This window comes from Branchiostoma lanceolatum, chromosome 7 (genome assembly GCF_035083965.1).
Source record: "Branchiostoma lanceolatum isolate klBraLanc5 chromosome 7, klBraLanc5.hap2, whole genome shotgun sequence".
Classification (NCBI taxonomy): Eukaryota; Metazoa; Chordata; class Leptocardii; order Amphioxiformes; family Branchiostomatidae; genus Branchiostoma; species Branchiostoma lanceolatum.
In genome coordinates, this window is record NC_089728.1 from 16,815,782 (window position 1) to 16,841,077 (window position 25,296).

Here is a 25,296-nt window from a genome sequence, read left to right on the forward strand (position 1 = left end):
AGGGCTAGCAACCCCTCCCTGTAAAAGAAATATACCCTGCTACAGAGAACAGCAAGATAAACAACAACAACAAGAAATATAATTACAGCCACGTGAGGATAAGATTATACACAAGCAAGTTCATTGGTCTAACCACTTTACGTTCAACCAATCAGCGTGGCGTCTGTGTGACGTCACGTAAAGACGCCCTATTGACCATGACTATGATAATTTACACACGGGAACTTTCACAGTGACACTTCTACCATCGCAGTGTCCCCGCGGCCGATGATTCAGAGTCCAGATGATTCTCACAAATATCCTCACATTCTCGCCCCCTTTGTGACCAGATGGCGATCGTTGATAACGCGGGAAAGTACGGAGTGTGAACGTCAAAACGAGGAGAGATTTGACTTTTATAAAATTGTTGGAAAGCCCCACTCCAGGGCGTTTTTATACGTAGGTATATGAGAAATAAAAACATGATGGAAAACCATCGCATTTTCAAGATCGAGGTCTCTGCATTACAGAAATTCGATAGCAATATGTCTCTCTTCAACGAACATAACCGCCTTGTAGTCTGTATAAAGAATCATATCGGCGTTACCTCCAAGACCGAACTTTCACGGTAAGTTCTCTGGCTGTCACGTATACGTTTTGCAATAACTTGTTGGTGATGTTTTGAGGACACCCTTGCCTTTTCCGTACAAATTTCAGTTTCAGGTTGTCGAAGGTCCTTGTCAGTTATGTGACAGGCTATCTGATTCTAAGCGTCCAACGTCAAAACTTGGTGAGGCGTTCTCTTTGAACAAGCTTATGTAATTCGAAGACATCTTACATATATAACTTGATAAGGCATACGCGTGCTTTTAAAATAAGGCTCCGGTGTATGCTATAGATGTGCATATGCATTCAAGTTGAAAACAAAAGCAGTATTTGAAACCAAGATTATGTTTTATTCTCTCTGCAAAGCACACACCAGGAACGCATCATTGGTTTTATATCTACATGTCTACTTGTTTTTATACACATCGAGCGACACGGCTAAGAAGACGGAAGAAGACTTATGTCTGTCGAAAGCTCACAAGAAGGCTTCGCGATTAAATCTCTTCCCAGCGAAGGAAAGGGAAAATAAGGAGAACTGGTAAGATGTATGTATCTTCCATGGCGCACCTAGCTTGCCCCGCCACCTTACCGCAAATCTGAGGGATAGAGCCACGGCTAACACCCGGGGCTAAATGTCCAGACTCCGCGGCAGCCACAGGCTAGGTTTACCGCAAACCGTCTAAACTCCTTTTCTTCTTCGGAAAGATCTTTTCTTAATGTAGCCCCCAGGGAAAAGACGCTGCGATTTTGGCGTGCCGCCATTTGAAGACATCCGCTCAACAAGAGATAGGCCGGGTTGCGGAGACTGAAACATAATTTTTCGGTTACTGCGGAGAATTAAGTATTCAGATTTAGTCAGTTGTGGTAGATGGTAGAGAGAGCGGTGTGTATTTTGTGGAGATAGCTCCATAGTAAAGTGTACACTTAGCGTGGTATTATGTTGATGTTGTAAACAAACAATACGCAAGTTATCACTGAAACTATAAAATGATACTGATATAACGTTGAATTTTACAGTTTTGATATTCTGTCTTGCAGTGGCCATATATTGATACACATATAACATAAACAGGATATAATTGTGTGTAGTTATTTACGTTCATAATACATGTACAACGTATGCCATAAAGATATGTCATTATTGGTAAGATATACTGTGTTTTAACGTTACAATTCAACCGTACGTCCAATGTGGTATGTCATGTCTATACAATCTACCTTCGATGAAAAGGAGTTATACAATTATCATATTTCACAGCGTGTTTTAAAAGAAGAAAAAAATGCTAGTTACACAACGGAATACTAAATGAGAGAAAACCATTTGATATATATCTAGAACAATCGATATAACACATTCTCATAGTAGTAAATTATCTGAAAATGGGACGAATTGAGTGACAGGGCCTGTTTCTAAAAACCAAGAGGCCTGAAAGAGAAGTGAAATGTGCGGAAATTCAAGCGAAACTATCTCCCTCGCTTCTGTTTGAACCACAGCATGTACAAACGACCACATCAATCGTTCCTTGCCCTTTTTGATGTTACCACACGAATTTTTAAAGCTAGCCGGTCCCTGCGAGCTATGTAGACGCCTAGTTTTCCCCTGGTCCATCCTAGAATCTTATCTTTCCGTTATGATCTACGGCCCAACAGTATTGACAGACCTACAATAATGCTGATTTTATCCCGGCTTCTTGACAGGCGATTCAATTGATTGTGGCGCGAAACCCACGGTGGGCGATCTCACTTCCTAAATTGGAGGGGTGTGATTTTATTTTAGATTCCCCTTTGATGCGGAAAGATTCCTCAGAAATTACGATACGAGACGTGATATCAGTACAGTGAAACTATAGAAGTATAATCAAAATCAAACTGTGGAGAGAGGGAGGGGGGCACTAATGTTTCAAATGCGAAAGTCGAATGTCGTCTGCAGCTGGCATGATACCCACAGTTACGGACATGTTTTTGGTCGTACGTACGAAGCTAGAAATGTTTGCAAACTCTCCAAAACACATACACGTCACCATGAATAAATATGGGCTTCTAATAATCTGAAAAGATCATGTGCAGACGGATGGAGATATTCATTGGCAACTGTGATCAGCAACAACCGATTCCTTCAGGCTCTTTGATAATAGCTTTGGCGTCGGCTCGTTACTCCCGAGGGCATGTCTCTTGTACTTGAATTCAGGGGCGCTTAGCAGTCAACTTGTCTTTTCTGGGCGAAACGACAAAGGATTATGATACAAGACGACTAGGGCTATGCTCTTCTAACCGGTTTATTCAAGCCTTCCTATGATCTGTGTATGGAGATTTCTGTCACAAAGTGACGTTGCTCCCGTTCTAACTTTTCGTAAGCCTGTATGGTGTAACGTAAAGTCATACAGAGATGGCATATATGAGTAGAACACAATTTTACACAAGGCTTATTTGATAACACCGATTTGCTGAGTAAAACAGCAATTTTCTGAGCCTTGCCTTAGCGTCATTGTCAAAATCTTTTTGATATAACGTTACATGAAATGATATATAGGATATGCTACATGTACGGAACACTAATATTGCCTGAAAGGCGAGCCCACAATTCAAATGCTTAACGAAGCATGTTACAGTAGTCTACAGTGTAATTAGATGGTACTTTTTTCACTGCTATAATCTTTTGCGGGGCGAAAGTTGTTGTTGAAAGGGCGTGGTCGTCACGGGTTGCCATGGTAGCGGCCGTTGCCCCTGACCTGACGTAGCTGGACTCATCTTTAGATTTTTTGTCTTATCCGTCCTGTGTTTCCTGAAACAGGATTTTTGTCCTGACGGGAGATGAGATATATCGGCACCGACTGGGCGCACACAGAGCGGCTTAGAAATGCGCGTCGCCCCCGGCCATAATATTGTATTTCGCCCGCAGCCAAAATTCTTTCCGCTCTACCATTAGCAGCGGCTCAGCCCCGAAGTAAACGCGCACGAATTTTCGCCACAGCCACGTTGCAGGGTTTTTCAGCCGTTTCTTTGCAGAGTTTCCAGATTTCTTGGCGTCCAGGTAAGTGTTGTTCACTCAAGGACCACACTTGGGAACCGTTCTAGTCCGTAAGGTGTCGGGAAACGGTCGAAAATCGTCTCGGTTCCCTCGCATTTCTGTCGTGTTTCCCGGGCTCTGGGTCTATGCCTCCGGGGTACGATTCTGCATACTGCCTGGCGCAGAACGGTTTTGCCTCTGCGATCTTGGGCCCAGCTGTTTTCAAAACATGTTTTCCTGGGCTACTTCACCGCAAAGTTAGCGAAAATCGTACACGTTAGAATCTAGTGATTGCTGGGTACAGTTATGGTAGTGGTTAGAGAGAAGGGAAGACCGCTAAGTCGGCATTGTCTTACCTGTGTGTGTGCGCCAAAGTCAAAGGGTTTGCGGTATATGTTTTAGCGAACAGGTCAACCGGATACGCCCTGTGAGTGCGTTTATCAAAGTCGACAACTTCCGCACACAAATTTGTGTACCGTTGCCTTGCTAGAGATTTTAGGCTCGAGGTTCAAACGCTTCTCTCTTTCTCCTTTTTTTTCCTGAATGGTTTCTCCTGCTTCGTGAGTTACGGTTTCCCATTCTCCCTATAGATAATCACAGCCTGGGGTTGCTTTCCCCAACTGATCTTGAATACAGACATCTGTTATTTATTCAGAGAGATGGCCTCGGGCGACCAATTTTCTTTTAGCCCTGACAGGCCTAATGCCTTATACCAAATCAAACTACTGGGGCAAATCGCGGGGACCGTCGGGCTAACGCTAGTGTGCCGCGCCACGAAATTGAGTTCTAAGCGTCGCTAGGACGGTGTCCGCGGGCAGAATTTAATACCCCGGTCGCTTTCTACTTGAAATTAGCGTCGGGGACCAAACAGAGATGAGCAAGGAGTTAAATCTTCTGAAATCTGCGTTGGCGTACATTCATCTCGGTGCACAGACGACTTGACTACCGTGTGCAGCCGGCAGGGGCAGTCACCTTTAGGCAATACTGGGGCGAAACCTCATAAGATGTTGTTTTCCTCCAAAGGTCGGATGCCTTGAGGCGGGGTTGCCCCTACTGGCGCGAGCTGTGCGTTAAAAGTCTGGAGAGCTCCTACGACGGCGGCTGCCATTGGCTCGGGCGGGTAGGAATATCCTTGGGAGAGGCTTGCGGCCGTGGCAGTTGCCAGGCCGCCGTAATTCGATTTAGTGGGAATGGCGGGGCTCGAAGGCAGCGAGCGCGCCATGTCCGCCGGGTGGGTTACGCAGGGCGCAGCAAGGAGAGAAGAGATAAAGGTTCGGAGACGAATCATTACAGCAGGAACCGGTAACCTTTGCTTGGGTTGGCCCGCCAAATTGTGCAACCCAAGTTTTCAGTCGCCACTTTTGAAGACGGCGGCTGAGCTGTGACTCGAGGGCTTGTATGGGGGTTTGTCATCAGATGATCTCTTAATAGCATGATAGAAATTCAGATGTGGCACTCGGCGTGGTAGCAAGGTTACGCCACCGCACAGCAAGGGACTTTCTATTGTGTACCACCGGGGAACGGACAAAAGACGGGGACACGGCATGCGTAGTTGGACAGAGTTCCTCATAGAGGAAAACCGCCTCGCCACAAATTGTCAATTTTAGTGGCAGTCCTTTAACGTGATGCTTCACTAGTCGTTCATATTCGAGACGGGAAAGATCGTTAACCTTCTCCCTGCTGCCTAACTCTGTAACCAATAGGAAATCGGGTGCCAAGCGTCTATTTCAGAGTGTAAAGGATTTTTAAAAAAGTCCATGTGAAACAACAAAAGACGTCTTGCTTTATCAGTGAGTTATCATTGATTGCATCAATACGAGAAATTATGAAATGGTAGATTTGATAAAATTAGTCTACAAAAAATATACACATTTTAGTTGTCTATAAAAGTTAAAACTTGGCCGTATCATCTTTAAAACACGTATACATAACGGCCATATCCGGAAACGATATCTAGTTACATTGCCCCGTGAATCATACACGCACCAGTCAAAAGTACTCCACCGCAGAGAGTTACGCTAGACTAGCAAACTTTATACCATCCACTACCGCCTAGGGGGTAGGGCACTGCGGGCTGCGCATACGTACCTATCCTGGACTACGGGATGATATTACGGCATGTCTGTCTCGCTGTTGACGGCGTCACTGAAACGGTGAAGTCCCTATTGATGGATGACGTTTTGATGCTCGGAGATATGAAAGATGAAATAAACCGAGGGGAAAGAAATCTGGCTAGTGTAGACAGTCGTCTTTAAGGTGTTGTGTGTGCGCGGGGGTTGAGGAGTCGTTCCATTGCTTAGAAACAGGTGGGCAGACGTTTTTTTTGTGGTGTAGTTGTTCTTTTCAAGTATGGAAATTGTGAAATAGGATTTTATATGTTCTTAGCGTGTTTATAAACATTTTGTCGGTGATTTTGGCGTGCATGGTTGTATAGGATGTCATATCGGTTTGCAGTGCGAGCTTGTATGCCAAACGCAAGTCAATGACAGTCGATCGTCAAAAGTAGCTATTTTTGTAGCGATTGTGCTTTAGATAGAGCCTGATAATCTATAGGTGAGTCATTTCAGCAAATATTGCACTGTAGTTTTTATCTATGGTATCTTTTTTGTCGAAACCTACTGGTATATCACATGTTGATTTAGATGAAAACACTCCTCTCTAAAAGAGTGTTCCATCATTTGCGAATTTTTTTTTGTCGTGTACGGTTTTCAGCGAAGCCATGACAGATTAGACCGTTGACAAGAATCTCTAACGATATTTACCGTGAGAAGACAGCTGAATTTTCCACGACAAATCCACGAATATCTTAAGAATGTCTTGAACTTGTCTTGCGACATACATGGCAGGGTCCTTATTGAATAGCCAAATGGGTATGCTAACGTAGCCAAGTTGTGTCTTATTGCAGTTTGTTCGTTTGTTTATTTGTTTGTTTGTTTGTTAACAAGATACCCGAAGATGCTCTGAATAGATTACAATGCTTTTTGCTTCAGGTGGGCTTTGTGTCAAAAACAAGTAGGGTTTTCGGGTACTAGTGTTGTTTTCTTGTGTTACCTGTGCTTGTCTGGACGTGGTGACCAGTTCTTGGTTCCACTAGCGTCTCTGAAACTTCACTGTGGTTGTCCCACCATTTATATTGTGAACATGAAACATCGTATGTGACATATGAATTTCGATGGCTTTGTTATGAGGGTAGTGCTTGTAGAAAGAGTCGGTTTATTTTTGTTGCAATTGATTTTGATTTCGATCATATTCAATGTGAGCGTGCGTTAAGGCTGTAGGGCTATAGTCCACCTCTGCCCTCCCTCCCACGATAAATGTATGGTAATGTATCAGAAAAAGAGCAAACTTGCTAAGAATGTTGATTATCATAATAAGTGATCATAATTCACCAATCTCACAGTTACTGTACTAATACCTCATACAAAACATCGACATAAATGTAGTACAGAGTTACAGAGGTCAGTGCCCCCTCCCTCTGCCCCCCTCCCCAATTTTCATAATCTCTTGACTCAGATTTTGAACTCTGAGGCCCTCAACTCGATTAAGACATCCCGAGGCGTTCGGCAGACATATAAGAACCGTTTCTTTTGATCTAAATCACACGCTTTACATGGCCAATTATTTTAATCATCGCCACTTAGGATCAAAGATAGTTCAAGCTGCGTCTTAGGTTTTCCCGGTCTGAGCCGATATTAATGTCGGACAAATTGATGTCTGGTTTAAAAGAAAGGTTGCTTTCAGTGTCAAATATGGGAATGAGTCAGCATAGACATGAATATAAACATGGCATTATCCTTCCGACCGCCTTGGTGGCAACATGTACAAACCCGGTGTAACAGACCGGAATATACCCTTGGTCTGGTTAAACCCCGACAGTGTACACTATGGCTAAGGGTACATTCTGGCTTGTAACACATACACGTTCCAAAACTGCAGCAACCAAGCAGAAGTAAGTTTGCTATTCAAACTGAATATCATAATGGGACACGTAGGCTAGATTGAATTGTCTTTTCTCATATATTTCAGCACACATTATTAGATATGGGCAAAACGTCATACTGCGTCCGTACCCAAATCATACACATTCCGACTTTAAAGACCGGACTTACGTCATAATTACAAGGCTGCCCGTAGACTCCTGTATAAAGAGGATAATTGGTGAACTATTGTATCACTCAAAACAGCGGAACCTGTTATCTGTTAAGACAGTGCCAGACAAATAGGACAAACAAGGCGGGTTTTATGTGTCATGTCTTAATCGGATTTTTATCAGAAGCTCACTTAAGGTTTAAGAAGACGTCTCAATGTCTAGGGAACTGTTCTCTGAGTATCAGGAATCTAAACAAGGTGATTGGGTGGCAGACTTCATCCCCTTACCCATACTGCCCTTGGACCCCTCCAGTTTCACAGACATAACTATATCAGCACTGCCTTTCGTATATTCAAGGAGTTTATTGGGAATCACAGATCCAGAGGGTGGAGGTTCGAACCCCAGAACACAGTGGAAAGGTTGCATTAGTCCTTTCGAATGGTGACGTAAAAATGGTGGCTATGGGGGTAGCTTCATGCATGGACTCAAACCTCTGCTCATAACATAACCCAACACTTTTATCGAGAAGAGTAGGGGTGACCTACAGGTCCAAACCCCATTCAGGCGCAGTGTAAGGGGTTGCATTTGTTCTTTCGGATGGAGACGTAAAGCCGGTGGCTATGGGGATAGCTTCAGGCGTTAGACTTTGGCGTCAAACCTCTGCACGTAAAATGACCCAACACACTTGTCGAGAAGAGTAAGTATGACCAGTCTGCTTGGCTGAAAAATGGAGCTGTGACACGACGAGCTATCGACAAAACGCCACGCTTTGCCTCAGTCCGATGACAACTAAACTAACCTTGTTATTTGTGTTTGTTTGTATTGCACATCCGGTAAATCCGCCTCATCACGTAACACACCAGGTTTTTTAAAATTTTTTATTTACCATGTGACACGTCGCTTATCTGTAGTGACTCATGAGGCAGAGACCGTAGATGCTGCTATAACCTTGTATTCTAGTCTTGGGTTAGTAGTGTACATTGCCGTGTGCTCAGTCCCGAGTCCATGTGGGAAGAGATCGTATTACTTCAAACTGTCTTTCTTGGGGCACTCCTTATTCGATATTCATGGTGGGCTATTCTAAGTCACATAAGTGCTGAAGGTTTGTACTGAAGAGTACAAGCTATATAGCCAGACAGATTTATTTGATCTACCGACACCGAGAAGGACCCCTACTCTTTTCGATAAGTCTGGTGGGTTCTTTTACGTGCTCGATGGGGCACTCCTCAATCACCGGACTTCCAGTTAACTTCCGAGGGACGTCCCTAACCGAAGCTAGGTACTATTTTTACCTGAGTGTAGGGAGGAAATGTGTTTTTCTCAAGAGCACAACACGGCAAGTCAGAGGACCCAGGATTCGAACCCAGGAGCGCCATGTTCTGGGCCAAACACCCTACCATTACGCACCATTATTCGGCGACACCGCGACCTTGACTGACTACAAATGTTTGTATACCACCTTCAGGTCCGTATTAGTCGTCGCCATGGAGACCAACGGGGTTCAGGTGGTAATGTCGGGGATCCCCAGGGTGGCGTCCCCGTGTCGGGAGAAGGCGCCCGTGCACATCGACGTGGGCGGGCACATCTACACATCCTCCCTCTCCACACTCGCCAAGGTACGATCACTCACACCTCCTCCGTCCCTCCAAACTCGCCAAGGTACAACCACTTACACCTCCTCCCTCCCTCTCCACACTCGCCAAGGTACGATAACTTACACATCCTCCTTCTCCACACCCGCCAAGGTACAACCACTTACACCTAGGCCTCCGCCCTCTCCACACTCGCCAAGGTACAACCACTTACACCTCCTCCCTCTCCACACTCGCTAAGGTATGACCACTTACACATCCTCCTCCCCACACTCATCAAGGTACAACAACTAACACCTCCAGCCTCTCCACACTCGCCAAGGTACAACAACTATAGCACCTCCTCCTCTCTCCACACTCGCCAAGGTACAACCACTTACACATCCCCATTTCTCCACACTCGCAAAGGTACAACCACTTACACCTCCTCGCTCTCCACACTCACCAAGGTACAACCACTTACACCTCCTCCCTCTCCACACTCACCAAGGTACAACCATCTAAACCTCCTCTCTCCGAAATCCCCAAGGTACAACCACTTACACATCCCTCCTCTCCACACTCGCCAAGGTACGATAACTTACACCTCCTCCCTCTCTCTCCACACTCACCAAGGTACAACCACCTACACCTCCTCCCTCTCTCTCCACACTCACCAAGGTACAACAACTATAGCACCTCCCCCTCTCCACACTCGCCAAGGTACAACCACTTACACCTCTTCCCTCTCTCCACACTCGCCAAGGTACAACCACTTACACCTCTTCCCTCTCTCCACACTCGCCAAGGTACAACCACTTACACCTCTTCCCTCTCTCCACACTCGCCAAGGTACAACCACTTACACCTCTTCCCTCCCTCACCACACTCGCCAAGGTACAACCAGATTTATATATTGCAAGAACGAATATGTTAGTCTTTTGAATAGAAATAACGAGAGAGATACATGTATAAAGAATAAAAGATAAGAAGAAAGAGAAAGACCATAACGGAAAAAAGCAAGAAATTAAATAACCAAAGCAAGGAAGAATGCAAGAAAGGAAGAAAGGAGGCTAGAGAAACATATAATAATGCTCCAAACATTGTCCTTCCGTCTCAATGTCAGTGCTGGCTACATACATGTACGTAGGCTGTTTCTGTTCCAACTTTTACTTCAGTTCCAACCGTCTCTGAAGTTAACATGTGTGCATATTTCAGTATCCGGAGTCCCGGCTGGCACGGCTGTTTAACGGCAGCGAGCCTATCGTGTTGGACAGTCTGAAACAGCACTACTTCATCGACCGGGACGGCGAGATGTTCGGCTTCATCCTCAACTACCTCCGCACGGGCAAACTCCTTCTGCCGGACGACTTCGGCACGTTCGACAACCTTTATGAGGTATAGAAAAATCTTTATCTATTGAAAAATTTTTACACGTTATTAATTCCGTACATGTACACAGATTTAGACCAGTACTCTGGTCCTTCCCAAGTTGGTTTGACCCGAAGCCTACGTCACTTGACCTGAGCGGAAGTGTGACGTCAGCAACAGCTCAAAGGTGCCCGGAAGTCGGTGTCGGCCCCCGTCTCTGTTGAGGGATAGTCGATAGGCTCTTATGTAGATCGCCTCTTTCACTCGTCTTAGAAAATAATTATTTTCTCCATCTATATAATTAAGGACATGCCCAAAGCCATGATATAAAATCCATCTATCTCTTCTTGTGTTATCCTCTTTCGTAGTCTCCAACAAAAACGCCCCTGCAGTTTCCGAGAAAACTGTTAGGGGGCCCAAACCGACACCACTTTTTCAATAGTCCAAAAGCTATATTCCACCAAAACATTGTGACCACAGAAGGTTAACAACACGGGATACAAAACACAGAAGTTCTGCTGCAGCACTGTTCAAAGCCACTAGGGGACCATGATCGACATTTTGCTTTGTTTTACTGATGATACCCACATAACGTACCAGACGTCGTAAAGATCCATCTTCAACCTTTTCAGTTATGCTATTCTCCTACTGATATTCCAGGTAGTTGAATTCGTTCGCTCGCTCAGACCCTTGGCACATAAGGTAGCGGGTCTTCTTGCTGCACCAGTAGCGGGGTATATTTCTTACAGTGAGAGATTGCTAGCCATTCCCCTTTATGTTTAACGTGCTAGAGGCACCTTCTCGAACACGGGACCCCCATTTTACGTCCCTTCTGAAAGGCCAGTGTAGCCCCAACCGAGATGCCCTTACCCGGGATTGAACTGGGGTCCCCCAGTTATCAACTATTTGGAACCAGGAGCTCAATTGTGAGGCTTGTACCAGTTGAGCTAGAGGGACATCCCTGGTAGTTGAATACACAGAAGGAGAAGACGAACTTTATTGCGCGACAATTGTAACTGGTACAATGCTTGGCAACTAACACGCATACAAGAACAATGATTCAGCCAATCAAACCGTCATAACCTCCCTCAGACCTAAACTTCAAAGCGTTTGACATCCGCACAGTGACAGTATAATGGTGTGCTAGCTAATGAGTATGCGTGCCGTGATTTCCGGGACGTGTACAGACGTATGGACAAGAAGTCAGCCAGGCTGTACCCCAGAGTGCGCAGGCTGTCTGGAAAAGAAGGCTTGATCAATATTCCGCGACGTCTTGTCGATAGCTCTTTGCGTAGAATGATTTCTGGCACTCTTGTTATTGAGGTCTTTCAGATCCATCAGAATGCGCAGTACAATTGAGACATTTTCTTTTTTTACCATCTCTTAAGCTTTGTTTTTCAACCTTTATTTCATGGCAAAATAATTAATACAGGTTGAATGGACCTTAATATTTTCTTTGACTTGCGATTAGACGGAATATTTGGGTTTCCAATCTAGTATTAGTAGCTTATATTTGTTCGTGTCTTTTTTGTTATCAAACTGTGATTTTGTTGTTGTTGTTGTTGTCGTCTTCTTGATCTTTTCTTAATTTTGTTTCTGAATATATTTACTAACAGTTCTAAGGTTTAACATTGATGTCTCTGTTCGTAGGTAGAAATATAATACATATATAAGTATGCAAGATAACATTTACTGAAGCAGAATGCATCTCATTATTGCAGCACAGGTATCGCTGCTTATAGATGCGTTCCCAAACGCAAAGTATTTACATATATACAGTCACAATGTTTTTTGCTCGATAGTTTTGTATCTAACATCTTAACTGTCTCTTCCGTAGGAAGCACGATTTTTCGAGATCCACCCTTTGGTCGCCGACTTGGAGAAATGGCGGGAAGGAAAATACTACCACAAGATCTGTGACGTCATTGTGGTACACGTCAGCCCCGAGCTCGGCGAAAGGGTGAGTATGACGTCATCAGCTATAAGGTTATAAGTTATAATGATTGCTACACATAGAATACAACACGGTGTATTCCGTATCAACCGAGGTATCACACTGAACACCTAACTTTCACACATCTAGCTGCAAACGTCGTTTTTAGTGAATATGTCTCTACTGAACTAAGTATTTTTAACACACCAATGCTAGGTTGATAACTCTATCACTTGAAGGAATGACTAATCCATCACCGTCATCATCATAATCATTTTTTTCATTTTTTCCATGAAAGATGTTGTCAGTTGTTTGTTGTGTATTTGGTGCTATGTGTACGGAATTTCCTGAATGTTTCCACACACAACTAAGCAATTTAATACTTCATCATCTTGGAGTAGGGGTCCTTCCCGGTGTGATTGGATCAAATAAGTTTGTCCAAATATGTAGTTTGTACACTTCAGTACAAATCTTGTTCGCAAAGCAAGCAAACTAGAAAAAGACTTTTAAAAAAAATTTGTCGTTCTGTAGGTGTGTGTCAGCGGGGAGAGAGCGCTGATCGAAGAATTGTTTCCGGAGGTCAGTGGTGCCGTGTGCAACTCTGCGCATGCGGGGTGGAACCACGACGCGCACCAGGTCATCAGGTTTCCGCTGAACGGGTTTTGCAGTCTCAATTTCGTGCAAGTGAGTCACAAGATTTTTCTAACGGGTTTGTTCAATGCAAGGCCAAAATCGACTACTTCTACAACTATGTTGATGGGATATGGAGACGATCATTAAAAGAGATAGCGATGAACATTAGTTGTGAAGGCTTGCAGGTTATATGCGTGAGGGAAACAGTTGTCATCGAGAAAGTTTGGCAGTTCGTGGAAAGAACTTGTTGCTGTAGAAAGACTTTGAGACTTGTAATTGAAAGGTGTAACAATATGAGCTAGAGGAAAACCTAGTGTCGCGCTGAAAGATTCTCAATGGAGGGACAAAGTGTGTTATCCTTTTCCGAAGTCTCTTAACAGAAACGCCCCTGCAGTTTCCGAGAAAACTGGTAGGGGTCCCAACCGACACCACTTCTCCCAGAGGCCAAACGCTATAGTCCACCAAAACATTGTCAACTCAGCACGTTCAGAACTTGGAATACAAAACACAGAAGTTCTGCTGCAGCACTGTTGACAGCCGCTAGGGGACCGTGATCGACATTTTACTTGTTTTGCCGACATAACCCACTTACAAAACGTCGTAAACATCCACCCACAATCTATTGAGTTATGCTTGTAAGATTATTGAAACAATGGCCGTAAAAGCACCGATAGAAAAGAGACAAGTAGGCAATGTTTTGCCTGTGAGAGAGGGACCAGGCTTTGATGTCAACTGATATCATGATAGGCAATGTCCGTACCATCCCGTGGTATCCCGTGCCATCTTGGCATCCACTGTAAGACCGTCGATTTGCTGAAAGGAGAATTGCCCTTCTATTAAAACCTTTCCACAAAAATAACCTTGGCTAAAACAAAGCAATTCCTTACTAGGTAAAGGCTACAGTTTCCCCGTGCATCCCCCCACCCCTATGATCTATCACTGTATGCTGAGCAAAATATGAACCTTCCGAGTAAACATTTTGGTGTCAAAATTTTCATCCTCGTGGAACTCAATTCCAGGTTTAATAGTCATCAAGTTACGATTCCACGTTATACAGAAAGACTTAGGAAGCAGATTTAGGGAAAGCCTTCTAAAGACGTGGTATATTGGCATCAGAGTAGAAAAAATCCAGACGTGTCGGCATTGTTGCCTGCAGCGGTTGTCACGTTTAGCTGACAGGGCACAGATGATCAGAGAGGGCCCGCTGCCAAGCCAGGCAAGCTGCGGGGCGAAACCTCGCCCCCAACCGCCCGTTATGCACACTTGAATCGGGCATCAATGTTTGTCTTTCTTAGAGCTATAAGGTCGTCCACACTTTAAAGTACACATGTGCAGCAACAGGAATTGGTGAAGGCGCCTAATCTGTAAACAGTTTTGGTCTCGACCGTTGTCCGATTTGCATAACATTGAATGTTCAGGCGTGTTTTGTTTATGCCTCCGGGCCTTCACCTTTGACATTACCCACAATTCCTGTTGTCGTGCATGCGTACTCGAAAGTGTGAACGACCTTATTGACGAAAATATGATGACTAATGGTCGTAGATTATACACGTTTGTGTCGTTCAAAGTGATTTTTTTAATCTTAGAAGATCTGCTAAAGTTTTGAATGTTTTATTTTTTTACAGGTGTTGCAGAGGATGTTACAGAACGGACTGAGGATTCGTGCATCATGTGGGGGAGGGGTGGAGAACTCCCAGTTCAGCGAGTATGTGCTGTGCCGTGAACGAAGAGTCCCCCCTGTCAAAGTAAAGGAAGAGCCCATCGAAGACTGACCTAAACGTGAGAAGATCCGTAGGGAGTGACAAAACCATTCTCAAAATTCCCGTCTCAAAACAGCTCGGTCACCCTTACGTATAGAAACTCCAAAGTCTAAATGAGTTGCCATAATATACATTTTAAAACTTTCGTGGAAGTGAATTTCAACGGAATGTCCCAAGGACTAATCCGTTTTCACTGCACAAAATCAAACGTTTCAGCGCGCATTAAAGCATGCGTAAAGGCACGTTCTTTTAAATAAAGGCATACCTTTACGTATGGTTTACGAATGCTTTACGTGTGCTAAAATCTTACATTTCGCGGATAGACTTTCTGTGTACATGCTGTGCAGTAAACAACCAATACACAACCTATACGCAGACATTAATATAGCTGAATTGAAGTCTTCTTAGTAAAACAACTCTTACTGTATCGCACCGTAGACATATATTTCTGTTTCACATGTGTAAAAACTTGTTCTGTATAAAAAAATCACAAGTTAATGTTGATGATCTTCTGTATACTAGCATCTAAAACAAGGTCAATCATGTTTCAGTGCTAACTCACCATAAGTTGCATCAGTATATGAGCCACAACAAAGTTTCGCAGTATTTTATGACTAACCCGTAAAGAATAATTCTAAAAGAATATATAATGGTAATATTTGTATATGTACATATGTAGTAAGCCTGAAGTGATCTACGTCTGTATTTGTATGTTGCGTGTTGGGCTATACCATCTCGTAGATTCGTCAGAGGGGTGTCACCAAAAATCATTTCAGACTAATACTATCAATTGGTTTTACACTAAGAATGTGATTTAGATCACACAAAGAATGTGAATCTATACTAAGTTATGTAATGTTATAGAATTCGTTCATGAGAATATATTTCGATCAAATTTTTCTCTTACATACATTTGATTCTTCTCGAAAGTCTATGGACTATCGCCCCCCGAATCTTGTAGGTGGAGTAGCCCATACGGATAAGGCTTGCCAAGTGCATGGGGGTCTCTGCGTATTTGCAGAGACACGGTGTGTGTCTGTGAAGTTATTTGTAAGGCGATCAGACTCCTCAAATTCGCCAGCGGGTAACATCGCACGAGGTTGGACCACGGTGCCAAGAAGTCGAAAAAGCTCACTGAACCAGAATAACCCTAGAATCCTCCGAATCGCCGTGTATTTTATCATGTGTGGAAAAATACAAATTAAAGAGGAATAAGCCTGCCTGCGAGCGTCCGTTCCTACACAATTCCTTCCCGCGTATTATTGACGTGTGTGTACGAGATTGAAGTTTGCGCTGAATATATAGATCTGAATGTTTGACGTATTTCTTTTCATTACGTTTATTTGAGATCCCTTTGCTTCTTCCGGCTGGGCCCGAGGGCGGAGGATTCCTCCAGAGAAAATCCCGGACTTTGATTTGATGGCAGGCAAAAGTAATAATGAGAACGCGGGATGAGTACCGCTCGTAGAGCCAGGCTTGGCGGGCCTGCGGGCGACACCGCCGCAGCCCCCACAGAGAAACTACGCCCCCATGGCGCCGGCTCAACTTTTCTTCGTCGATCATTGCCAAGAACCTCACCAGAAACTTTTTGAAATACGCTCCGAACTTCGAACAAAGCATTGAAATCCCCGCGATATGACATGGTTTGATAAAGAGGCTTTAGACATCCATATTTCATTGTTTCCTTTAAAGTTTCGTCGTCGATGATAACAGCCATGATTCACAAGGGACAGTAACGGCTCAAAGCGGACGAGTGTTAAAGGCAACCAAAGCAATATAAGGCCCCAAAAATGGAAATGAAGAAAATGCTGAAATTTCATCGTAGTGACATTTACTAACACTCATTAGCACATTTTCTTCATAACTTTATACTTTGAGCATTTTAAAACCGCACAAGTCCGATAATTCCCTAAGTTTCATGAGCCTACAAAAACGCCGGCGAAGATTTTCAGTGAGCTCTCACATCACAACAATGTCTATTTTTGCATCATGGACGTTGTTATACATTGTGATGGTGGTGTTTTAAGTAATCATGTGTGGAAATGACTAAAATCTGATTTTTGGGCCCTAATATTGCTTGGGTTTCCTTTAACAACATCTGTTGTGTGGAACATGGTTACTTTGGAATCGTAAGAACGCTGCTATCTCGTGCATTACTGACAAATTAAAGAAACTACTAAAAATCGACAGAAAACTATATTAAAAAACGGTTATGTCGTATGATTAGACTTGCCCACTTTGCTTGTATTCACCACTTTTCAAATATCAAATTTCTCTGAGGCGTTTCAACGGGGCAAATTAACAAAGCGCTATATCTTAGCCTACAGAAGAACACATTTCAAACGATACATAATTTGCATCAAGCAAAAACGCCCCAAGCATCTAAGTCAATGACACTTTGTGCAGAATTTCCCGGGGTGTTAGTGTAGAGTCTTATTTGATTTTCTTTTAAGTATATCATACATGTATATCTACAAATGGCCACGTCAACAGCACTATAATAATGCAATTGGTGAGAAATGATTACTGATATCAAACTTTCTTCTCTATGATATGCAACAAGAAAATGCAAGTCTACTATAATAAAAGGAATCGTATAGACTGAAATTTCATCTGTATTGGTAAATAACATTACGGAAAGACTAAACCTTACACAACCAACGCTGAAGTAACCGGTACTCACCCAAATTTTTAAAACAAAATTTACAACAAAAGTAGGTGAATTCAATTATTTCAGTGTTGGCTATGTAAAGTGTAGCCCTTTCATAATACATAAACAGAATCATACCACACCATTATGTCATCCTTAAACGGAAGCATACTATTGTTATTCTTTGAAGGAAGCGTGAAGAAGAACCATGCATGTGTACCAACCAACGTTAACGTTACACTGTGTAGAATATACCCCCAGCGTATCTATGGCATATCTTTCCGCCGTAAGCTGGCAGAGGAAGTGTAGTCATTTAGATAGTCTTCTGCGCACAAATTTTCTCATATCCTGTCGCTCAACGACACATGTCAATAATGTTGCCCAGAAGGGTTGCTGTCATTTTCATCAGCACCTTTGGAATCTATGGAAAATCCTTCCTTTTTGTTGCATCGTGTGGCGTTTTATCTATTCATATGTGCAGAAAACGACCACAGTCACAGGCCTGATAAGATGGCGTTTTCCATACAATCTGAAATTCTTACCCCGCAGGTTTCTCCTCGGGCGAAAGATTTAGACCCAAGATTGTACTAGCACGAAATTGGCCACACATACATTCGTTTCCGTTATCTTAGGCTACGATTTTCACAATAAAACCTTGTCAGGATTATCCTATTGGCGGGGGAGGTACGTTATAGTGGCAGGCTAGGGAAGGAGAAGGGCTGACAAAATGTCGTGTGGTCGTGTGTTGTAACGACAGGGTGTTTGGCCAAGAACCCAGTGATCCCCGGTTCGAATCCCCTGACATGCCACCGATGTTTTGCCCTTGCAATTGGGTAGAACACTTAACACGACTTTCCTTACTCCACCCTGGGGTATAAATGGGTACCTGACTTCGGTTGGGGAGGTGATTGTATGTCTGTCGTATACGTCACAGCACGACTGTTTTACGACAAAAACATTCTTAGGACGGTTGTGGGAGTGTCGTACAAAACCCTCGTGACGTTGTATATCTTTGCCGTCGGTCCTTTCACAACCTCGCTGAAAATCATACGAAACAAAAATTATACGACGTTGTTACGACAGAGTTACGACTTAGTCTTAACTTTATTGGTCGTAAATTGTATCGCAATGATATTGCATGGGCATCGTGATCATTCTGTGTGATATCATATAGACTGGGCGATGTGACAATCAACATGTCATCAATATACCAAATTTAGATCTACCGGCTCACTCTTTACCACATATCATTAACATGATTATCATAGAGCAGAGAGATGCTTGAAATTTGAATATTACCTGACGTTTCCTTAATATCTAACTCTTGATATCTAACTCTGCATTACATCATACGCCCACGTCAAGAATGACAAGCACACAGTACAGCGCAGTCTATTAAAGTGGTTTTGTCTGGAAAAGTATATCATAATCGTAATTTTTTTGCAGTATGCCATTTGACCACTGGTTCTTAGTTTTGCTTATGTTATGAAAAAAAAAACGAAAAAAAACAAGCAAGCTAACAGCCCAGGTATTGATGGTTTGGTATAAAGATTTCCAACCACTGTCTTGTCGGCGGCATGGTTCAATATTTGGGTGACATTATCGTAACGCCAACAGCAGCTTCAGTCAAAATCATGTGAAGAACGCCACCTTGCGAAAAGATTGGCAACTACCGAATCATCTTCAAACGAACACCGACTGAAGTGACGTAGATAAAATGCAAATCATATCTCAGGACTTCTTTGCTATTAGCAGCAACAAGCTAGTCAAAACAAGAAGATTCGACACTGAACAGAGTCAAAGTTCGTCTGCTGAAGTGAAAGAAACAACTAAGCAAGTTTACTAAGAATATTGAACAGCGTTTATTGTTTTATTGACCTCTTAAGGTACCTAGTACCGTGTGTCTTATCTTCACTACTTAGTGCGTAACGACATCTTGGTACAAGCGACTTATAATTCAATCTTTCCAGCCCTACATACAAGCTGGCAATGCAAAGGGGCATCGCCAGGTGTCGCTTTTGACCTGTCCACAACACTATCTTTTGCATGGCTCTGCTACATATTTATTGCGTTGCTGCCTTACTCTATGAAACGCTAAGGTAGGCTAAAGATAGTGCGACGTGCATTTTCTTGTAGTGTTTTATATCTGTATGCGTAGTCCGTAAAATCACAATATATGGCAGATTTGAAATAAAATAGCCGATTGCAAAACGTAGCCTTCCAATAAAACGAATCTCAGAATGACGACGTATAATACACCCGAAATTTTATATATCCTGCCGTTCAGGAGGCAGATGCACCACGATTGCTTTGTTGGCGTTACACCCTCCCGGGAAGGCTGACAACCCCTGCACCCAAGTCTGCGCCTCCAGGATATAACATGCCATGTCATCACTGTTTAACACGTAGATCGTCCCGTCCATTTCTGTACACCCCCTCTCATAGTGAATCGCTTCCGTGGCCGGATGGTCTGCAAGTACAAACCATTGTTTTGTGGTGACGTTGAAGCAGTCAACACCGGGAACGAGTCCACCAAGAAGGTAGATGGTTTCTCCCACCGCGACCATACTGTTCTTGTCCCGTTTTCTGGGCAGGGGAGACAGAATCTCCCATTGGTTGATGCCTGACACATACTTCAGAAGTGCAAACTTCTCGGTCTCTTCGTCTTCCGAGTTGACGTAGATATCTCCCTTGCAGACGACGGCTAGATCGTAGTTAGTCCAGTCTCCAGGTAACGACCGTCTGAACTCCCACCTGTCCTGTTCAGGGATGTATCGTTCCACAGATTTTACCGTATAGTCGTACTGGTAGCCACCGATGGCGTAAACAGACCTATCGTGGATTACAGCTCCAAAGTAAGCCCTAGCTTCGTTAAGGTAACGAATCTGGAACCACTTGTTCTTGACAGGATCGTAGCAGAAGCACACGGATAGGACGTCTCCGAGGCCGGAGGCATGGCCGAATCGCGGTTTGCCGTAACCGCCAATGACGTAAATGTAGTTGTCCAATACAGCTACACCCCATCCCCGTCTGCAAGCTTGCTCCGGCTTTTCTGTGAAGGTTTTCCAGACATCCTGCCGATAAAAACACAGAAAAGTGTTACATGACGTTACATACATAAGTAGAGTGAAGTCATAAGCTCGTTCAAACTTCCGAGTGCGCATGCGCCGCATGCAGTTTGATGCAAGTTCCTTGTTCTGAACTTTTCATCTCACCGACCAAACTCCGTCTACTCATATGTATGTCGCCGTTGTGTCACAAGCAAGTTTAACAAGAACTGTACGCCTATTAATTTGCATACATTTCCTTCCAGCCACACTTTGTCCATAATTTACCTTGCAGTGATCGTAATACATGAATTCCCTCGGACCCGGCTCTGGCCACGTCACATACCCCGTGTTCATACCGCACAAGAACTTCTGGTGTCTGAATCGCGTCTTCCGAACCTCTTCTCGCTGTTCCTCCCTCAGCTCTTCGAAAACTTCCGAGCGAAGAAACTTCAGATAATTATCCCCCATCAGCTGTGCTGCAGTTTCCTTCAGATCACTGATGACGTAAGTATCAGCCAGCATGTACAGATGGACACAGTTCTCACAACTGAGTTTACTCTTGATGTAGTCCAGAATTGGCCGCATCTGAAGAAACTGTGCCATCTCAAGAACACTTTGTAGTTCATCGTCCATTTTGATTGGTTTTGACTCGTACAGAAAGTCCAGGACGATTCGAAACGCTTCAGCTGTGAAGCCGTGAAGTTGGACGGAGTTTTCCCGACTTTCTCTCATGCCGCTTTCCAACATGGCGCGGAAGTATTCCGACGTGTCCATCAGGACCGTCTTGTGGACGTGGAAGGTGCAGTCTTGAACTTTGACCTGGAGGTCAGGGTCACCGTGAACGTGATTGTACGAGATCTCGCCGCCGTTTCCTCTAAAGCTGGTCTCTGGCTTTGTCAACGCCATGGTTTTTATCCTATTGATTTGGACATCAATCAATCAATTAATTAATTGATTGATTAATTAATTAATTAATTAATCAATCAAACTATTTGAACAAATCAACAAAACCATCCACACAAATTCGTATTGCACATAGAACTAGGATTCTACGACCCTCAAATAATATAACCCTTACGACTGACGTATTACAAACGTATAGTCTCTAAAAACATAACCTTCTTGGCGAAGGTAACAAGAAGACAGTTATGGATTATATCTGAAAGATTGCCAAGCAGTTCATAACAAACACGATGCCATACGCACATGCCATCTGCCATTCCATTCTATTTTTGGAAGGCCGGCCGCCAGGACCAAAACGTACATGTGGCTCGAGCGGGATTGATTGATTATATACAGCAGACAGGAATATTTCAGGTTTGTTCAAATTAGATGGAATTGTCTTGGAAAATTGACTTATGATAAGACATAACAAGAAGTCAAGATGAAAGTTTAGCATAGATTTTAACAGCTATTACATGTTGAAAAATAATGATCATATGGATTTGCGAATATGATACATGGGGCAGCTGTTGATTATGACACTGCCATGGCACGGGGAGTACTGTACGTTGAATCTACATTTTTTGTTTTCAAATCAAACAATTTGCTGTATGAAAGACAAAACCAAACCTCTGTTATTGTCTGGACGATGGCGGAGGGAAGTGACACATCTGCTTTTAGAACTCAAGGTCAGAGGGCAGCTCCAAAACGGTAATAAACTTGTGACTTGTGTGCAATCAGGTCACGCTCGTGCGTATGTTGACATCTGGCGATACGCAATTGTCTTTTAGTAAGTAGAGGATCGACCTATTAGTATCTTGGTTCTAGTTGCAACATCAAGCTTATAAGTCTGATGATTTTGGTAACGCCCCAGGAGTTAGCCTAATAGTATACCATATGTCCGTTTGCTGCTGTTGCAACCAAAAGCATGGCAGTTATGAGAATTCTTCCCGTCACTATAGCGGATTTAGATCTGATATACTAGACTAAAGATTGATCCATTCAGCAGCCAGAAGACGTTCATGTGATTGAAGTAATTAATGGAAGACAAACGCTTCATGTTCAAGATATAGCCAACTTCTTTGGGAATTAACAGCAATAAGCCATAAACACATTATTTCAAACACTATGCCAACAACGTTTTTTTCAGCAATCATAACATTACCTAAAACGTTCCATGGTATGTTGACATTACGTTCTTGAACTTGCAGGATAGGAAACTCTAATGGCAAAGCCTATTGCAATCTCCAGCGTCGGAAGGCTCAGTGATGAGATCTCGTACAATCACGTTCATGGTGACCCTGACCTCCAGGTCAAAGTTCAAGACTGCACCTTCCACGTCCACAAGACGGTCCTGATGGACACGTCGGACTACTTCCGCGCCATGTTGGAAAGCGGCATGAGAGAAAGTCGGGAAAACTCCGTCCAACTTCAAGGCTTCACAGCTGAAGCGTTTCGAATCGTACTGGACTTTCTGTACGAGTCAAAGTCAATCAAAATGGACGATAAAGTACACAGTGTTCTTGAGATGGCACAGTTTCTTCAGATGCGGCCAATTCTGGACTACATCAAGAGTAAACTCAGTTGTGATAACAGTGTCCATCTGTACATGCTGGCGGATACTTACGTGATCAGCGATCTGAAGGAAGCTGCAGCACAGCTGATGGGGGACAATTATCTGAAGTTTCTTCGCTCGGAAGTTTTCGAAGAGCTGAGGGAGAAACAGCGAGAAGAGGTTCGGAAGACGCGCTTCAGACACCAGAAGTTCTTGTGCGGTGTGAACACGGGGTATGTGACGTGGCCAGAGCCGGGTCCGAGGGAATTCATGCACTACGACAGTTCAAAGGTAAGAATATTGTTGGATATGAGATGGCTCACCAGTATTTCAATTTGTACAGACCATTTAGTGATACGAGGGGAAAGAAAACGACACACACATCCGACTCATAGTTCGAAGATCTCAAGCCTCCGTTAGATATCTATAATCATAATAGAGTGTCTTGTTTGATTATTGAAAGTATGTGATGCATTACTTTTGCCATCGACAAACCTGTAAAGACACAAACAGACAGAGCAAAAATGATATCTCCCCGGTGAATAAGTAGCCTCTTCCATTGACCCCATGACCTGGAATGTTTGTCATTTTTTATTTTCAAAAAATAGTTCTACCAGCTCTGAACTCTATTTCCTGTCACTCCCAGAAGTCTGACCTTTGCGCTGACACAATCTTTCTCACTCACTTCCTGTCACTAATGTATTCACATAACTACGAACATACCACCACCATATACTGATCATAAGTAAATATTTCTTGTTGTTCTTTTTACATGTCTGTCCGTCTACAGGACGCCTGGAAAACGTTCGCTCACAAGCCAGAGGAGGCGGGCAGAAGAGGATGGAGCGTGGCCGTTCTGGACAACTACATTTACGTCATGGGAGGGTACAGCAAACACTTTCTAGGACACCCCTCTGGCGATGGTGCCGTCCTAGGGGATTCCTTCTGCTTCGATCCGGTAAAGAACAAGTGGTTGGAAATACGTCCTATGAACGAGGCTAGAGCCTATTTTGGAGCTGTGGCTTGGAATAACTCTGTTTACGCTATTGGAGGGTTCCAGTATCACTATCCTGTCAAATCTGTGGAAAGATACATCCCTGAACAGGACAGGTGGGAGTTCAGACGGTCGTTACCTGGAGACTGGACTAACTACGATCTAGCTGTCGTCTGCAAAGGAGACATCTACATCAACTCGGAAGACGAAGAGACCGAAAAGTTTGCACTTCTGAAGTATGTGTCAAACATCAACCAATGGGAGATTCTGTCTCCCCTGCCCAGAAAACGGGACAAGAACAGTATGGTCGCGGTGGGAGAAACCATCTACCTTCTTGGTGGACTCGTTCCCGGAGTTGACTGCTTCAACGTCACTACAAAACAATGGTTTGTACTTGCAGACCATCCGGCCACGGAAGCAATTCACTATGAGAGGGGGTGTACAGAAATGGACGGGACGATCTACGTGTTAAACAGTGATGACATGGCATGTTATATCCTGGAGGCGCAGACTTGGGTGCAAGGGTTGTCAGCCTTCCCGGGAGGGTGTAACGCCAACAAAGCAATCGTCGTGCATCTGTCTCCTGAACGGCAGGATATATAGAAGTTCCCGTGTGTTAGTACTTCTTCATTCTGAGATTGTTTTTTTGTTGGAAGACTTTCCTTTCAATTGGCTGTTTTTTTCTGCCTGGAAAATCTTATGTTGTGATTTTCACGTTATACGCAAACAGATATAAACACTAAAAGGACTAGTTATTCGCCGTATATTTATAACATCTCTTCTCTAAAACAGTAAGTACATAAAAAGAACCATGCATAACATGGTGTAAGTATGTAGTACAAAAGCGACATCTGGCGATGCGCCTTTGCATTGCCACCTTTGTTGTCCAGGTACCGCACTGGCCATATCCAATCATCACTGATCCTGTTTGGCCTTGGTAAATAAAAAGCGCATGGATGAGACCTCCGACTCGGTATCTTTATTTCGGTCTGAAGGATGCACTGAGGACTGGAGACAGACCATCCATAGGAAATATGAACATTTTTATGAGATATGATCTAAATGTAGAAACTGATGACTATGGCTTATATAGGAGATAGTTGCATTGTTTATTCGCATTAGATTAAGAATCTCTAGAAGAAACATTGGAGATCT

At 43.5% G+C, this 25,296-nt stretch overlaps 3 protein-coding genes across 4 annotated transcripts; 2 read left to right on the plus strand and 1 right to left on the minus strand.

Annotated features, from left to right (window-relative positions):
• Window positions 1-3,351: 3,351 nt before the first annotated feature.
• LOC136437928 (BTB/POZ domain-containing protein kctd15-like) lies at window positions 3,352-15,167 on the plus strand. Of its 2 annotated transcripts, none has more exons than XM_066432513.1 (6): window positions 3,352-3,616; window positions 9,148-9,298; window positions 10,472-10,651; window positions 12,462-12,584; window positions 13,089-13,241; window positions 14,816-15,167. In XM_066432513.1, exons 2-6 carry the CDS (start codon window positions 9,167-9,169, stop codon window positions 14,960-14,962), a joined length of 735 nt encoding a protein of 244 aa, XP_066288610.1. In that variant the 5' UTR covers window positions 3,352-3,616; window positions 9,148-9,166; the 3' UTR covers window positions 14,963-15,167. The 2 variants fall into 2 exon arrangements, with proteins under 2 accessions (XP_066288610.1, XP_066288611.1); XM_066432514.1 differs by lacking the exon at window positions 3,352-3,616 and adding an exon at window positions 5,671-5,898.
• A 4,271-nt stretch (window positions 15,168-19,438) lies between these two features.
• LOC136437929 (kelch-like protein 42) lies at window positions 19,439-21,556 on the minus strand. Its single transcript, XM_066432515.1, has 2 exons — window positions 20,936-21,556; window positions 19,439-20,674 (listed from the first exon to the last, which is right to left on the minus strand). Exons 1-2 carry the CDS (start codon window positions 21,554-21,556, stop codon window positions 19,868-19,870), a joined length of 1,428 nt encoding a protein of 475 aa, XP_066288612.1. The 3' UTR covers window positions 19,439-19,867.
• Window positions 21,557-22,817: 1,261 nt separating this feature from the next.
• On the plus strand, window positions 22,818-24,744 carry LOC136438409 (kelch-like protein 42). The gene is made up of 2 exons (XM_066433179.1): window positions 22,818-23,438; window positions 23,938-24,744. Exons 1-2 carry the CDS (start codon window positions 22,818-22,820, stop codon window positions 24,742-24,744), a joined length of 1,428 nt encoding a protein of 475 aa, XP_066289276.1.
• Window positions 24,745-25,296: the final 552 nt, after the last annotated feature.

What these genes read in the sequence shown, in the direction of transcription:
- LOC136437928 (XM_066432513.1), top strand. Translation starts at nt 9,167, where the DNA reads ATGGAGACCAACGGGGTTCAGGTGGTAATGTCGGGGATCCCCAGGGTG. An exon ending in GCCCCGAGCTCGGCGAAAGG is followed by an intron (nt 12,585 to 13,088) that starts GTGAGTATGACG and finishes GTCGTTCTGTAG; the next exon opens with GTGTGTGTCAGCGGGGAGAG. An exon ending in GCAGTCTCAATTTCGTGCAA is followed by an intron (nt 13,242 to 14,815) that starts GTGAGTCACAAG and finishes ATTTTTTTACAG; the next exon opens with GTGTTGCAGAGGATGTTACA.
- LOC136437929 (XM_066432515.1), bottom strand. Translation starts at nt 21,556, where the DNA reads ATGGCGTTGACAAAGCCAGAGACCAGCTTTAGAGGAAACGGCGGCGAG. An exon ending in TGTATTACGATCACTGCAAG is followed by an intron (nt 20,675 to 20,935) that starts GTAAATTATGGA and finishes TTTTATCGGCAG; the next exon opens with GATGTCTGGAAAACCTTCAC.
- LOC136438409 (XM_066433179.1), top strand. Translation starts at nt 22,818, where the DNA reads ATGGCAAAGCCTATTGCAATCTCCAGCGTCGGAAGGCTCAGTGATGAG. An exon ending in TGCACTACGACAGTTCAAAG is followed by an intron (nt 23,439 to 23,937) that starts GTAAGAATATTG and finishes GTCCGTCTACAG; the next exon opens with GACGCCTGGAAAACGTTCGC.